General features: G+C 45.6%; 1 protein-coding gene across 1 annotated transcript in view; it reads left to right on the top strand.

Annotated features, from left to right (window-relative positions):
• CATIP (ciliogenesis associated TTC17 interacting protein) overlaps positions 1 to 5705 on the top strand; it is a 76534-nt gene extending 70829 nt beyond the window's left edge. Inside the window, exons 7-12 of the mRNA XM_015410020.1 lie at positions 732 to 818; positions 1677 to 1847; positions 2363 to 2487; positions 4826 to 4902; positions 5179 to 5267; positions 5493 to 5705. Of these exons, the coding sequence (XP_015265506.1) occupies positions 732 to 818; positions 1677 to 1847; positions 2363 to 2487; positions 4826 to 4902; positions 5179 to 5267; positions 5493 to 5705 (762 nt within the window). The remainder of the gene's footprint in view (positions 1 to 731; positions 819 to 1676; positions 1848 to 2362; positions 2488 to 4825; positions 4903 to 5178; positions 5268 to 5492) is intronic.
• The last annotated feature ends 11960 nt before the right edge of the window (positions 5706 to 17665 follow it).

Here is a 17665-nt window from a genome sequence, read left to right as displayed (position 1 = left end):
TAGGAGAGCCAATTTAATGTAGTGGTCTCTCAGTTTAGGATCTAGAGAGACCAGCATTCAAATCCCTACTGTGCCATGAAGCTCATGAGATGACCATGGATGCCATTCTTTTTTCAGCCTAAACTTCCTTGCTGGTTTGTGACAGGTTCCACAGCCAACAACCAAGTACATGCTTATCAGAAAGGTTATACTTTATTGCAGAGCTATAGAGGCATTAACATAGTCACTGTTAAGAATGGCAACGGTCCGACAAGCATAATGGGATATAGGGTATTCGTATGCACCCCCCCCTTTCCATAAGCCAATTAGCCAGGCTCCCGCGTGCAGGAGAAGGGTCCCCAGGCCATTAGAGGCCGCAGCTGGGAACCGAAAGCGCTCCCACAGGTCCAGGCATCCCAGACACTACACTAGCAACCTGCAAGGTCATTGATAAGCAAGCAGTACAGAAGCAAAAGTAAAGAAGCAGCATCCGGCCCAAATAGGAAGAGAATTAATCCCTCCCCCCCCCATCATGGCAGCATAGCTGACAGTGTGTTGTCCAGATAAAATAAGAGAACCAGGTACACCATTCTGAGCTCCTTGGAGGAAGAGCAGGATACAATGTACTAGTTCATTCTGTTTGGTCAGTTTTCCCAATTCATGGCCCGATTCTTCCATAGATTCTGTGGCCTGGACATAAACACAAGCATGATACAGATGTGTCACCTTGCTGTGCTTATTTTTTCTTGCAGTTCAGGGAGCATCCAGTGGAAACCAGAACCCATGTGGTGAAACACCAAGGCCAGACTGTTGTGACAAAAACTATTATTGAAAGAGATGTGAGTAAAATGAATTGTGCATGGAAAAGCAGACTGTAATTTCAAAGCCAGGCCAAAGGCCTTTCTCCTTTCTTTGTTGGAAACCTGCTTACTGTTATGTAAAATGTGGGATTTCTTTTTTTGGTGAGTTTGTGTGTGCGCGAGCGCCTGGGGCTAGGATGTTTCAGAGATGTGGTGTCAGTTAACCAGAGATGTGTGGGGGGGAGATCCTCCTCGCCTCTGCCTGGTACACCGACGATGTCTCCTGTCTGGGTTATTATCTGCTTTTGCTTTTCTGACCTTGGAGGTTCCGGCTGCTCTTGACCTGCTGGGAACAAACTGCTTCTATTTCACCCACTCTCTTTTCCCCGCGTGCGCACACAGTGCTTATTGGCTTCTGCTTGTAACGGGGTGTGCGTGTGTGTTTCGAAACCAGTATAATTCAGGGTGCCCTGCTGCTTTGGGCCATTCCTGACAAAATAAGTTCACGTGTCATAGTTATGAACTACCAATAAACAGAATGAAGCACTGTGTGGTGTGATCTGACTATCGAACCCTGACAGGTGGCTTACTATTGCCTGCCTCTGTGTCCCAGCTCTGGTATTCTTTGGAGGTGTCCCATCCAAGTATGTGCCAGGGTTGGCCCTGCTTCGCTTCCGAGATCAAGCTTGCCTTGGCTATCCAGGTCAGGGCGTAAAATGTGGAATTTCCGGTGTCTTCCACTCACTCCTAGTTAAGAATGAAAGCTGCCTCATGAAGCTAGCCCATGCCTGGATTGCATCTTGAAGCCCCACTGTCTTTTCTCTAGTGCAACCTGCTAAGTAGGTAGTTGGTAGGAATTCTGTGAGGAATGCCTTCTCCTTTCTTTCTCTGCCTCAGGAAGAGATCCATGTCAGCAGCTCTTCTTATAAATGTGAACTCCTCCAAGGCCTAGTCGCAGAATCTGCCAACCTCCTGGTGTTGCGGGTGATGGCCAGGAGGCAGGCTGTACCAGAGAATGCCATTTTCCTGTCGTTTGACAGTGACCATCACGTCTGTACCTCCACCTATGTAAGAAACACACAGTAGGGAAATTGGGGTACTAACTGGGAGTGACTTGGTGGTGAGTCAGGAAGTTTAATGAGCAGTAATGGAATGGAACTAGCCTGGAATGACCTCCACTGACCCTGTGGCCTTTCTTGTACCACTTGCCTGACTATCTCAGCCTACTAACTCCACCCCTTCTTTGAGTCATCCTCACCCTGCTATTGGAAGGGATAGGAAAATAAAACAAATGGGTGGGATAAGATCAGCCGCAGGATAGGAGGGCAGGGAGGTGGAGTAGAAGGTGTGTGTGGGTGGGTGGGGAGACAGAAGTGGAAACCAGGCCCTCTCGTAGGTATCCATTTATCTAGAGCTAGTCTCAGTGGACCCAAAGGCAAATGAATGGCCTGTCCTCCAAACTGAACCAAACTAGATAGTGCATTTCTTATTAACAGTAACGGTTTGCTCCCTATGGGAATCAGGGCACTGGCGCTTAAGCACCATCCCTCCTCCTTTATCCTCATCCCTCACTCCCTTCCCAGAGGGCCTTGGGTTTCCAGAAACAGCAGGTAAAGAAGGAAGAGGTGGACGTGTTTGTGATCGAGAGAGCCGTGCATTCCATAGAAGGGGTCCCTCTGGGCTGGCAGTTCTGCTTCCTGTCCGATGGGTAAGTCTGTGCCACTCTAATCTCTTGTGCCCAACCTCTTTCTGCATTCAGTCTGATTAACGTCTTCTGTCCTAATAAATCCTCGAATGTTTTTTGTCCCATGTAAGTTGCCACTAGTACGTTTGTTTGCACTCAGTGCTGCACCATGGTGTCCTTTTAATCCATGGCCTTTAAAAATTCATTGTTGATTGGGAAAAATACGTTGAGTTAGTACAGAGTAATTATTATTCTCCCTTTCCCTTGTGCAATGCGCAGGTTGCCTGCTCTGGATTCCCACTTCGTTAATTCGCTATTCCAAACCAAGAGCCATACTTAAAACAATTATACTACATGTATAATGTTTAAAAATAGGAAGAAGGCTGTATATGGAACGGCACTTCTTCCTTTAAAATATATATATATGCAGTATAATTGTTTTAAGTATGGCTCTAGGTTTGGAACAGCAGATTAATAGAATTTCACAGACCCAGACCCTTCATGTGCTTCTGGGTACTTTCCCCAATTTTTAAAAAAGGTTTTCTTGTAGCCCCGCCATAGGCATGGATGCCGGGCGGATTTAAAGGGCACGATCAGACGCAAACATCTGGGAAGCGTCCCACACCCATCGGCAACCCATTTTGCTCCACCACAGAATCGGAATTGAAAGACACTAAGGAAAGTCCAGTAGCAAACGGTTTGCTACAGGCCAGGGACGGACTTTCCCCTGTCTGATCGCTCCAGTGCGCTCCCATGGCGTTGGGATGGTCTGATCCGGCCATCCCAACTCCATGCCATTGTTTTCCCCCCCATTTCGGTATGCACATGATCATACACTGCACAGGGAGCACTAAGTGCAGAGTTGTGAATCATCAATTCCTCACTGAAGTACACCGGAAACATGCGGCAAAAAACCAACAATGATTCACCTGCGGTTATGTCTGATCATGCAGTGGCGGGCTGCCCCCACAGCTCCCATGGACTGTGTGATCGCGCAACTGTGGGTCAAATCCCTACGGAGCTAATAGTCTCGCTTCCCCCCCCCCCGCGTTATCTCGCACGTGTGACCACAACCTTGGTCAACTCCCAGGTTTCTCTTTGATGTCATATTCTTGGTCAACCTGAGAAAGGGCTTTCTTGGTTGCAGCACGATAAACTGTGGAATTAATCTGACTCTGCTATCAGTCTTCTGCCAGGAAGTGAAGAGGGTTTTTTTTGGTTAGGCATTCTGTTATGAGCCCTCCTTCCTGTTTGTTTTAATTGCTGTTTATGTATATGGTGACTGGTGCTGGCACATCTTCCCATGGATACATTGCCTGAACTTTTGTATGCTTTGAGGCATTGAGGGGGCAGCCACTGCAGCCCACCCCCATCTTTGGTCCACCTCCCTCCTTTGGTCCCATTTCTACAGTCTCCTCTCACCAGCTGTGGTCAGGAGAATGAAAACAATGGCGGAGAAGTGCAATGAACAGTAAAGCCGCTGCATCTTTTCTTGGTGCCTCAGATTACTTGAAGGCATAGACAGTGTTTCTGACACGTTGGGTGCGTTCAGATGGGGGATTTACAATGGTTAGGGTGCCGGTTCCAACCGGTGTACTTACGGGCGTTCACACGGCGAACATCTCCCTCCCGTCCCTAACCGTTGTAAATCCCTTTAAACCGTTGCACTCTGCCACTAGGTCCAAACTGGTGGTAAACAGAGTGCAACGGTTGTAATCAGTGCACCCCGGCGTCTGATCGCTCTCCTCCGTTACAGAGACACTTCCGTCGGAAGCCTGAGGCTTCCGGCTTTCCCCCGCCATTTTTTTTTAAAAAGGAAGCGATATGCGCTCAGGCGAAGCTTCGCCCTGAGCGTTTGTGTAAAAAAAAAAAAGCCTTACTTTAACTTCCCGAAGGAGTCCGGGACTACAGGGAGGCTAGGTTGGGCTTTAAACTTTAAAGGTAAGTGCTTATCTTTAAAGTTTAAATGTACGGGGGGTGGGGTTGAGCATGCGCAAAAATTGCCATTCTCTGAATAGCTGCCTATACGCATGCTCAAACTGTCCTTTAAAAAAAAACACACACACGCAGACGCCCGCAGCGTGTGAGCGGGCGTCCACCGGAGGGCTCCGCAGACAGGAGGTAAGTCTGATCGCGTTTCTGCCGGCATAAACTGCACCGGTTCCAACCAGTGCAGTTTATGCCGGCAGAAAGGCCGCGTCTGAACGCACCCACTGTGTACCATGTGAAGGTCAATTCACAGTGCATCCCGGAGTCCCGTGCTGGGGCTGTCCCAAAGGGCTCTTGCCTTCCACTTGCTTTGACACACATAGATACTGAAAGTTCCTGTTGACAAATTCTCTGTCTTGCCTCCTCTGCCCAGGCATTTGTCCCGTCGTGTCCAGGTTGGGTCCCCAGTCATCATGTTGATCGAGCAGGTGCCCATTCTGATTGAAATAGGTAAAGAGAAATCTGTGGGATGCCCCAGTTTGGGTTTGGGCATGCAAGTCCCTTCCCTTAGGACGGATATCAGCAAAGGAGGTTGATGAGATCTCTGTTGTGGGCATCATCTAGGAACAGATCAAATTAATTGGGCAAAATAACTTTTTAAATTTGGGTATTCATTACACAAGAGTTGCGCTAACAGAGGCCATAATTTCCTACTATTTTTGCACTGCTGTCTCCAGATTCTATATTCCTAACATTTCTTGCTCAATCATGTCTACCCCTTCCCAGATAAACCAGACCCTCATCCAATCTTTGAGAAAATACCCCTGGACTGGGAGGAGGATATGGAGTTGTACTCCCAATTCTTAGATAGAAAGGTGAGCTGTGTGGTGATGAAAGACAAGCTGAAAGGTGGAGTCTTGCTTCCAATATGTGGGTGGTTACATATGTCAAAGGGTCAAACGACACAGGGTTCAGGAGATCCATGATTAGATCTCCCAGTATGAAAATAGAAGAGGAAAGGTAAATCCATGCCTAATTTAGCCCACCCTGTTGTTCCATTTGGGGTCCTTTTGCCTAACTGGTTAGTTTCTTTCCTTTAGGAAGAGTTGCAAGCAAGCCACGCCACCTATGCACGGCGCCATCCAGAGCTCAGTAACTTGCTGGCAGACTTCTTGCAGTTGTTGCTCCTTCGCAAGCCAGATGATGTGGTCACCTTTGCAGCTGAGTACTTTGCCCCCTTTTCAGTCCAGAACCCTCCATGTCGGTCCTTTCAATCATCTGACAAGCCTAGTCCCTTTCGCAGCCATGTCTGAACAGTCAGTGAATACTAAACATCTAGCAGATGTCTCTGGGAGCTATTTCTGCAAGGTATCTGGAGGCTTTTTGCCCTATGGAAAGGATGACTGTTTTCAGATAGCAGAGAATCAAACCTTTATACTGTCTTTTATTGGATATTGAAGTATTTGCATGAACAGAAACAGGATTTCTGCGGAGGATCCAATTGAAATGATGCAAAAGGAGCAATTAATTAAAGAACCTTTGAAATGTGATATTTTTAAAATGTCCATTCTCTAAGATAATAAAATTTTACAACAGACTCATCACAATTTCTCAGGTATGATTTTATCTTTATATAAACTTAGCAAAAAAAAGTTGGAAAATTAACCTACCACCAAACAAAGTATGACCAAAAGCAACATTTAAAAAACTGGAAATGGAAAGCTGTGTTCAACTGTATATATGCTGGGCAACTGACACTATTGTAGAAGTTTGGCAGGGGACCAGTTCTGTAGATGTCATTTATACAACATGCTGACTTGCTGGGGGTCCCATTTAGCTCTTTGAATGTTTTAAAATAAGTTGCAAAGCCAACTTGGAAATGGATAAACTTACAAATGGCACTTTAAAGATATTAAAAGTCAGAGACCCTGATTGAAGCAGGGGAGGCACAAATTAATATTTGATGCATTGTTGCCAGGTTCCCCCCCCCGGCCACCGTCAGGAGATGGGGGGGTAGGGTGGAGATTTGGGGGTGGAGCCTGGGGAGGACAGGGACCTGAGTGGAGTCCAAAGCCACAGATTCCATCCACCAAAGCATCCATTTCCCCCCCAAGGGAAACTGATATCTGTAGTCTGGAGATGAGTTGTAATTCCAGGGGACCCCCAGGTCCCGCCTGGAGGTTGGCATCCCTATCCACTGACATTATGTGAAGACAGGCCAAAACTGTACATTGAGCTGATGTTTTCACAGAGCTGCCCAATCACTACCCTAAGATCTCTTTCATGGAGAGGCCATCGCTTAATTCAGAATCTATAAACACACTTTGTCCCCAATGGGGACTCAAGGCAGCTTACATCAATCTCCTCTCCTCTATTTTATCCTTACAACAACCCTGTGAGCAGGGCTATTTTTGTAGAAAAAGCCCGGCAGGAACTCATTAGCGTAACAAGCCACACCCAAAAGCAGAAACTCGTTAGCATATTAGGCAACACCCCATGCCTTCCCTTGACTTGTCCGGGCGCTCCATGGCTGCGGGGAGCCTGGGCAAGCCAGCCCTTGGACAGGCCGGGGAAGGCATGGGGAGGCATTTAAATGCCTCCCTGATCCTTCCAGGGGCACCCCTGGCCCGCCCGCCTTGGAGTCACCAGGGGGGTTGCTCTCCAGGCCTTCCCTCTGTAGCCATGCATGCAGAGGTTTTGGCTGTATTTGGTGTGGCCAACTCTGAAGCCAGCCGGAACTCCGTTCCTGTGCGTTCCTGCCCCAAAATAGCCCTGTGTTAGCTACGCTGCCATATTGTTTATAGCTGCAGGTTCGCAGGCTTGACCTGTGTACCAGTTGATGCCACATTCCTTTCCCTGCTTCTGCCTTTGTTATCTCTGACCTTGTAGTCCTGCCATGTAGTGTCTCCCCATTAATTAACCATGAGACTAGTTTCGTTTCCCAGCCTCGATTCTAACTGTTCTGGGGTTTCCTTCCCGCCTGCGGGAGTCCAGCCGATTGGCCCACCGGTGTGTGTGGGGGGGCTGGTTTGAATGCACTATATCTCTTGATGCTTGCCATGCATTAGTTATTCCTAACAGTGAACATGTTCCTGCAACCATAGTTCTAGCAATAAAGTATAACCTTCTTGGAAGCGTGTGCTCAGTTGTTTGACTGTGGATCCTGACACTCTGCCTGTGAGGTAGGTTAGGCAGAGAGAGTGTGACTGGCACAAGGTCACCCAGCAAGCTTCCATGGCACATGTGGGTATTCAGACCCAGGTCTCCCAGGTACTAGTCCAACACTCTTAACCACAGCACCACATTGATTCTCACAGCCATATGATATGATACATATGATAAACCATGTTTTAAACCTGGAACTCTGACCTCTCTATCACACCGGCTGTCCAGTGTCCACATTTGGAATGTTGCACACAATATTGTTCACCCTGTCTCAAAAAGGATATCACAGCACTGAGAAAAGTACAGAAAACTGCAGCAAGAATTAGAAAGGAGTTGGAGTGTCTTCCCTATAAGGAAAGGCTAAAGTGTTTGGGGCCTTCTAATTTAGAGAAAAGGCAACCAACGAGAAACATGACATAGGATAATAACACTGTGCATGTGAGGAGAGAGTGGATACAGAGAGAATTTTTCCCTTCTCTCATCATACCAGGACTTAGTTCTGCCCAATAAAACTGGACAGTGAAAGGAAGTCCTATTTATTTATTTGGAGTATTTATACCTGCCTTCCCAGACAGCTTCTGAAGATGGCTCACAAAGTAAAAGCATACAATAATATCACAAAAACCTAAAAATTGTTGATGCTTAAACATGACATAAAAACAAACCGGAGGCATAACAACAGCATAAAATAGCATAACAGCATAAAACAACATTCAGCAACCAAAAATGATATGCATAAAAATCCTCAGGCTATAAAAATAGAATTTAAAAAAAAGATCAAACCCTTTGGTTGAAAGTCTATGTAAAAAGAAATACAAACAGGAGAGGCTTTGTTTTCACAGAATGTGGTGGCTTTTAAATGGAACAAAGTTCACAGGGGAAATGTCTATCAACAGCTACTAGCCATGACAGTTAAAATGGAACCTCTGCATTCCAAGAGTATGCCTTTCAATACCAGCTCTGGAACTGTTTTTCTTGCCCAGATTTTGGGTTTTCCTGAGGTATATGCTTGTTGAAAACAGCACACAGATGAATTTAGGCCAGATATGGCACTGGAAATTCTGTGAATAACTTATTAGCATAACTTATTAGCATAACTTATTTACATATGCCACACACCCCAACATCACCAGAAGTGTGTCAGAAGGCAACACCCACCGCTCAGGCTTCACTGGACTGTTTTGGATTGCTAGCTATTGGGGGGGGGGGGTGCGCAGATCTGCCCTCACAGATGGGGAGGGAGAGCTTATACCTGAGGGTGGGCCGGGGGGGGGGCTCTGTAACACCTGGCTGTTTCTTGCTCCTTGTGGCCTGACTGAGGGCTGCTGGGAGCAGGGGGCGGGGCTTGTTGCATGTGCCAGCCCCCTGGGCTCCTTACTGCTGGAGCTCCGCTCCTGTACGCTCCTGCAGGAAATGACCCCTGGATGACACCATTCAGTGCATAGGAAAATGAGGAAGCTGTTCTAAACTGATTGTGTTGTGTGTCTTATTTATGGCTTCTTAGGCATGCAGTGTAAAATAGGTCTGCATATAGGATTGTCAGAAAGATGGTGAATGTCTGTTGTGTGCATGCTTCTTTAAAGGTGATTCAGCAAAACCACATGATGATTCAGCATCATATGAGACACTAGCCACCCCCATTTCACACAATGTGATAAAAAAAGTTTCACAATCAGAGAGTTCCCAAACGGAAGGGTGAAAGGGTGGTTTCCAAAAACAAACATATTCCTGTTAGCACATCAAGATGGGCTCCATTGGTTTTTATTTCAACCCCACAATCCAATTTATAGCTGCTCAGGAAATGTGAAGGCATTGAAATGAAGCTGGCTTCTCTGCTATCGTTAAGATTGCTTTAATGAATACGAACAAGCAAAATGTCCAAGCAGTTCCGAGGGCTTAGCAGTTGCAGGTGACGTTACATGTGCTGAAATCAACATCACACATAAATCCCATGCTCACAAGCCACACATGATCACATGACACAGGGTGGGGGCCAGTGCATTTGTGCCCGTACCACGCCTACCCTCGTTTATTTCAATGATCATAAATTCATCTTCAGAGGACTTCTGATGCCTCATCATTCCTTGTACAGTAAGATCTGGCTGAGCCTCTGTGCATGACTAGTACGTGACAAGCAGAAATTCATCAGGGGTAGCTTTTCCCGTTAGTATATCTGTTAACTCAGGAAGTTTTCGCTTATCACATGGCCATTAAAAAAGGCACAAGAATCCAGCCAGGAAAAAAGTTGGCTATCCTAGTGTGATGTATGTATAAACACATATTAACAAAGGGGCAGAAGATTTATTGATCTTGGGGCCGAGCTGGTTTTCGTATTGCAACAATAAACATTTATTTTCAAACAAGGAAGCTGCTGTGTGGCTACTGAGGACTGCCAGCAATTCCATCTGGCCGGGCTTTCCCCCAGAGATCACACAGATTAGTAGGAGGCTGAAGTTGGTTCCTTATTCGCACTTCCTTATTCATTCCTTATTTGTTACTTATTTGTGTACTCATTCAGAAACACTAAGGAGAGTGAGTTGGAAAGCTCTGAACCCCAAAATAAGGTCTGGACCACCACATATCATATACCCCCACATTCACAGGACTCTCCCCTTCGAGGGGACATATGCTGTATCCTGGTCCAAAGCACAGTTCTGGTGCCAGTTGCTCCAAAGTGCGGTGCCCCCAGGACACACACACAGGCAGACACTGGGGCCAGACTGCCCCCAAAACAATATTTGGACCACCTGAAATGACACATCCCCACGCTCTGAGGACTGTGCCCTGCAAGGTGACATAAAGTGATGCCCGGTCCAAATACCGTTTCTGATGCCACGACCTTCTGTTCGCAGGGCTTCCCCGAGGCCTGTATTTCAAAGGAGATTTGAATAAGGAAGTGCCCCCTGCACCCAAAATAAGGTTTGGACCCCCACACTTCATATACCCCCATCTAGGGCTGCCAAATGCAGCCGGGGTCGGAGCCCCAATTTCCGGCGCGCCGGAATTGGGGCCCAGGGGAAACCCCACCCCCGCGTGCGCATCACCCGGAAGTGACGTCGCACGCTGGGGGCGGAGCCACGCTGTTTGAGGGGAAAACAAAGAGTTTTCCCCTCAAACGGTGTGGCCCCGCCCAGCGTATGACGTCACTTCCGGTGACGTCCTGGCGGCGCGCGCGCACGCATCCCCGAGCGGCTCCCGGACCGGCAAGAAGATCCCCCGCCGGTAGGAAATTAAAATTTGGCAACCCTACCCCCGTCTTCCTTATTCAAATCTCTTTTGAAATGTAGGCCTCGGGGAAGCCCTGCGAACAGAAGCTCGTGGCATCAGAAACGGTGTTTGGACCGGGCATCACTGTATGTCACCTTGCAGGGCACAGTCCCCAGAGCGTGGGGATGGGTCCTTTGGGCGTGGTCCAAAGATTATTTTGGGGTGCAGCCTGGCCCCAGTATCTGCTTGTGTGATTGTCCTAGGGGCACTGCAGTTTGGAGCAGCTGGCACCAGAACCGTGCTTTGGACCAGGATACAGCATATGTCCCCTCAAAGGGGAGAGTCCTGTGAATGTGGGGGTATATGATATGTGGTGGTCCACACCTTATTTTGGGGTTCAGAGCTTTCCAACTCACTCTCCCTAGTGTTTCTGACTACACGAATAAGTAACGGATAAGGAAGTGCGAATAAGGAACCAAATTCAGCCTCCTCAGATAAGTCGTCATGGTTCTTTTGCCCCAGGGCATTCTTTCAGCCGATGAAGCAACAGCTGCCAGCTTCACATGGAGGGAAGTTGGGGAAAGGCTGTGACCCGGTCACCTGCTTGAACTCATTCTCACATACATTCATATGCACACTCAAACGGCTTTTCTCCTCAAGTGATAAAAGATATGGAACTTATTTCCTGAGCCTAGCGCTTCTGATATGTTACTTTTAAGGATGGCACAAGAAAATATTAGGTGGTATTTCCTCCTAAAACTTAGTTAAAACTTCTGTTACTTTGTATATTTTAATCTTACACTTTCTTCAATATCTTTTTTAATGCCCACAGTGATTTTGGTAATATGTTAATTTATTTAAATTTAATTGCTTAATTAATTGGTTGAAAGACAAATGGCTGATAACCACAAGGTTAAACCTGGTTTCCAGGTCCTTGTTTGAATTCTTCTTCCTTATTTTCCAATCCAGCCACAAATATTAATAGTAGTAAAACAGATCTGTACCCCTAAATAAGGTGAAGTTGGGGTGTGTATGATTTGGGGTGCTCCAAAGGTTATTTTGGGGGTGCAAAGGGAATGTACTGGACCCAGTTAGTTACTCTGCAGTTGTTAGCAATGCTAACCTATGGAATTCCTGGGTACATCCCACTTTGGGGCACTTGGCCTCCAAACCAGGTTTTGGATAAGGGCCTAGTGTATGTCACTTTCCAGGGCAGAGTCTATGGATGTATGATTTGGGGTGGTCCTGAGCTAATTTTGAGGTACAACTGTCTCCATGTTAATTCTGCTGGGAGTACCCTAGTTCAGAGCACAACACTAAAACCAGGCTTTGAACTGTTGAAGAGAGTATATCTGCTGTCAGGACAGAATCCCCACCATCTGGAGGTGTATGATTTCGATTTGGGCCAAAACATTTTTACTTAGTAGAAACTGTGACCCCCACCAGTATACCCTGCATCAGAGGGCAGAATGTTACACTGACATATTACAGGCACCCTCATCCCTAAACTAGCCCATAGAATCATAGAATCATAGAATGTTAGAGTTGGAAGGGACCTTGCAGGTCATCTAGCTTTATTGCAATTTCCCCCAAAACTTCACAACAAAGTAGGTTTGGGAAAAACTTGAGAATAGCTGGAGAAACTCTGGGCTGTGGGGATATTGAAAATATCCTATTTCCCAACAGCATTGAACTCAGGGCAAATAATCTACATGGAAATGGACAAGATGGCTAACACAGTTAATCAAACAATTACATAAAAACAACAAAACCACTAAAAACATTAAAAAACCCAAACTGCCAACTCTACCACTAACCAATTTCTGAAAGCAACATCTATGTAAAACTTTTAGGAAACATCATTTGTGGTTTTGGAGTTGTGTATCATCAATATCATAGAATCCTAGAATCATAGAATGTTAGAGTTGGAAGGGATCTTGCAGGTCATCTAGTCCAACCCCCTGCACTCTGCAGGAGCATAGCCGAAAGATAGCCCTACAACATACCCGAAAAATGGTCGTCCAGCCTCCGCTTGAAAACATCCAGCAAAGGAGCATCCACCACCTCCCGAGGCAGACTGTTCCACCGTTCAACCACTCTTACAGTTAGGAAGTTTCTCCTGATATTGAACTGGTAACAACTCCCTTGTAATTTCCACCCATTAGATCTAGTCTTGCAATCCGGAGCAAGAGAGAATAGATCTGCTCCATCTTCTATATGACAGCCCTTCAAATACTTGAAGACTGCAATCATGTCCCCTCTAAGCCTTCTCTTTCCCAGGCTAAACATACCCAACTCTTTCAGCCTTTCCTCATAAGACTTGGATTCCAACCCTCTCACCATCCTGGTTGCCCTCTCCTGGACGCCCAGGGTCCCCACATTGCTCCTGAGTCTGTGGACAGTCCAAAAAGGGACAAACACATGATCATGGGAGCTTGCCTAAAACATGGACCCTGGAGGCTGCTGAAACAGAGCGTCCACATGCAATATGCCCCCCGTAAGTATAATAATTCTCAGCATTCCAGAACGTTCCAATATGGAGATCTTCTCTCTGTGAAAAGCTCCTTTTGTTTCTCTCATGTGTAAATCTCCTTTTGGCAACATTTCTGTGCCAAACACCTACATCTGTCCTTTATGCCTCCTTTCCTGGGTCATACTTCCTTTTAAATGTAAACATTTCTCTTGGAAGCAGATTTACAGTCCTCTTCCTGGGCTGTTCTCTGGGTTACCAAAAAACCATGAAGTATCAGACAATATCAGCCATCAGCCCTACACACACATTTTAAAATGATTATTTTATGCTCATATGTTTATGATAGGTTTTAATTGCATTTTATATGAAATTATATGAAACTCTATGTAAGCCACCCTGAGCCCACCTCGGCGGGGAGGACGGGGTATAAATCTAAATAAATAAATAAATAAGTTCCAGGATGTACCCATTAAGGGTGCCATCACACCTTTTTGATGTAAGTTTGGGAAACTTCTCGGTCCTTTGTTTTAGTCCTGCCCGCACTAGTAGGGTCCGTGGGGGCAGGGAGTTTAGAGATAACCTCAACTTGTTGGGAATCAGGCATTCTTCCTTCCATGCCTAGGGCAAGTCCCAGATATTTGACTTCAGTTCTGACTAGCTGCACTTTCCCCCTGCTCCCTTTGAACCCTGTCGGAAATTGTCTGCTGTTACATCATACAGTACTCCATCTCAATTAACGAGGGAATGATTATTATTACTAGCACTTTATGATTATTTGATTGTTTTAAAATGTTTTAAATGTTTTAATGTGGGTTTTATGGTACCTTGTACCGACTATGTAAGCTGCCCTGAGCCTGTTCGCGGGGAGGGAGGGATACTGTCATGTAGCCCTGTCATAGATCTGGAATATGGAGGGATACCTTCCCTCTCATTCTCAGCTCTCTCCTGCTCAGCTACTGTGTGCTATCTTATGCTTGACCTTGTAGATGTTCCAGCTGCAGTTTACAAGGCTGGGAAAGTTAACAGCTTTTTTGCGATGCCCGCTTGCTTTGCTGCGCATGTGAGATATATCCATTGGTTCATGCTTACAGGGGGAATGTTTGATTTCACTATAAGTCAGAGGCCCTAGTACTGACGGCCATTCCTGACACAAACTGTACATGTGTTCTTTAGTACTGGATCCACTAATAAACAGTTATCTTCTTATGAAGCCCTGTGTGGTGTGACCTGACTAAGGAGCCTGACAGATACAAATGGAATCAATAAATAAATTAGACTGAGGACTTTTTTGGTGATTTCATCTGTCTTTTCTTCAGTGTCTGAATGGACCAACGTAACTTTTTTAAAAATATATATTTTATTTTGATTTTTCAAACATACATCAAATAAAAACCATATAGTTTTCTTTTACATTTTTTGGAGCATCTTATCCATACATTTCTAACCATCTATCTAGTTTCTGCCATCTTTTCTTAAACACACTTTCAAACTTTCCTGCCAGTAACGTATTTATTTTGTCCATTTCTTTTATGTCCATGATTTTTATAATTAATTCTTCTCTATCTGGTAGTTTATCAGATTTCCAACATTTTGCTATTTCTATTCTAGCACTTGTGAGGATATAAAGTATCAAGCGTGCATCATTGTATTTTATACTATCCGGTAGTATGTTTAATAGATATACTTCCGGCTCTAGTGATAAGTTTACTCCTACTATTTCCCAAATCAGTTGTTTTATTTTTCCCCAAAAATTTTCCACTTTTTCGCACCTCCACCAAATATGATAGAAGGAGCCCACATTTTTTTCGCATCTCCAGCAGTTCCCTGAAATGTTCTTGTAACATTTTAGCGATTTATCCGGTGTCCAATGCCATCTGTGGAACATTTTGAAGATGTTTTCTTTGTATGATGTAGCTCTTAGCAGTTTTGTTGATTTCCTTGCAGAGTCCATTTGAATGCATATTGCTGATCTCGGAACATGGAGGCAAATTTATACCAGTGGGTTTCGTGCAATTGGGTAGAGTGAAAAGCATTAGCCAGATGAATGACACTGTAGTATTTTGCTCCTGCTACAATGGTCGTTAGGATTTCATTGTATTTTACTACAATGGGGGCAACAGCTGGATTTACAGCATTTAGTGCCCAAAAGTCTACAGTTATTCTCCAGGTGATCCCATCTGCCTTGAGAACTGGCCATAAGGGCATGTTGCAGATAGGTGTGATCACGTCCCATTTTAGAAGTCCCTCTGTGTTCTTTCCTATCCCTATCTCTGCCTCTGTGGGATATTTGTACTGTTTCTGAGGTGGGGGATCTTGTCCCTCAATGAGAATCCAAGCCTCTTTAATGGTGCCACATTCTGCCTTGTCCTTGACCTTTACCTCGGGGAATTCCTCTACCCAGGGGTTGTCAGCTATGGAGGTCAGGTATAAGGGAGCCTGTATTACTGTGCATTGGTGGATAGCACTGACTTCTTCAAGTCCACCATCAATTATATTTATTTATTTACTCGATTTATACCCTGCCCTCCCCACTGAAGAAAACTATTGGCCAAATCAATTGTGAGCTTGTGCTCATGGAAGAAAGGCATTCCCAAGATTCCCTGATCTTCGCCTCACTTTTCACCAGCTGTAATAGTCATTCTGAAAGTCCCTACTGAAAGGGGAATATTGTCCCAGACCTTGGTGCTGTGCCCCCACCACCACCACCACCAAACCTGGCAAGGGCCATGGTTTTAGCAGTGAGTGTTCCACAAGAAGCTAGCTGTGGGTGCAGTATGTTAAGGGAGGCTCCAGTGTAAATCAGGAGAGAGACAGGTTTCATGTTCCTAGGGGTCCTGATGCCCACCTTCAGCATTGGTCTTCCCCAGTTGTCAGGGTGAAGTTTGGCCACAATGCCTTCGGGAAGAGGTTGGGACCCCGGGCATCCCTAGCAGAGATCATCTCATTCTGGGTACAGCCTGTGATTGCTATAGGTCTCACTGAGAGACGTTATAGGTTGGGAGTTGCCCTGGGCTGCCCTGCTGTCCTCAGTGTCTGTGAGTGCCTTTAGCAGGACAAACAGGAGCTGTCTGTCAAATTTTTCCACGTCTGCTCCAGCGTTCTTGAGCTGCATCCAGATGTACCAATGCAAACCATGCTTGTTCGAGGAGGGCCCTGAACCAGAGTGCATTTGCCCTGTCACTGCTGGAGGCTACCCAGGTGGTGCTGGAGGATGGGGTGGGGCTTATCCCACTGCTTGTGGAGTGGGATTGGGTTGTGGTGGCTGAGAAGCACCTCGGTGCATACGGGCAGGACTGGAGCCAAGATCCTGCTATAGCAGTTACATTTGAGTTATTACCTTTGTTAATATTATGTAGTTGGGAGCCCATTTACGTGGATTGTCATACACCAGACTGTGAACCCTTGAGGGGTCCATGATATTATGTGAAATTGTCCTTTTTGTGTATATTGACCGATACAACAGACATGATTGACAAAGATCTCAAAACAAGGTCATATCTGGAATCCTTGTCTGATAATATGACGACAGATGTGCATAATTGATTCCACCGCTGCATATAGAGCCCGGAGCCCCATTACTTGTGAGATGTTCACATCATCCCTGCAACTGTTTATGCATTGATCTATACTACATGGCTCTTTTTGTGGGCAGTTCAAAGTAATGAGCCGGGTTTCATCCACAACTCTTTGTTGTATGTTTATTTTGGAATGTTGATTGTAAAATTTATTGTTATTCTTGTCAACCTGTGCCAATGGTGTTGGAAAAATTGGCAAAAATACTTAGATATTCAGAGTTTGCAATGGATCTTCGCTTCACTGGAGGCATTTCTTTTTGTGTAAAAATCTTTATTTCTAAGGGAAGGGTACACAATAAAATCTACAAAATAACAAAGACCTAAGGCTACATCTCTATAGCTTCCAGGTCAGCCTAAACAATAGCACACAAGGTAAACAGTTTAACCCTATAATGACTGGATTAGACCTTGCAACACACACATATTTCCAACAAATGGTGCAACAGACACCCTGTCACTCATAGACATACTCAATCCTGCCACAGCAAAAGCATTCCCACCAGCATCACTTCAAACGTGACTACATGCAAGTTTGTTTTTGTTCACTCAACAGCAGCTTCCAAGCACTGGTTCAGGACCAAAATGGAATGCCAGCTCCCGTATGCCCAGGCGTCGTTATACTGAGCTGGATGTTATCAGCATGTAGATGTGACATCCAGCGCCAAAGTTCTGGATAATCTCACCCAGAACTTAATGTATGTATCATTAATGTTCCTGAATAGTGGTGATAGCTCTGAGACCATGTGCCAACTTCCATATGTCAAAACTCCAGTGGTCACTCTTTGAGTCCAATCTGACAATAAGACTGAAATCACCCCAACCCTCTGGCCAGATGTTCTAAATTCCAGGAGAA

This window comes from Gekko japonicus, unplaced genomic scaffold, assembly GCF_001447785.1.
Source record: "Gekko japonicus isolate JY-2015 unplaced genomic scaffold, Gekko_japonicus_V1.1 scaffold219, whole genome shotgun sequence".
Lineage (NCBI taxonomy): Eukaryota > Metazoa > Chordata > Lepidosauria > Squamata > Gekkonidae > Gekko > Gekko japonicus.
The sequence above is the reverse complement of the archived record's forward strand: the minus strand, read 5'-3'. Positions and strand labels throughout refer to the sequence as shown.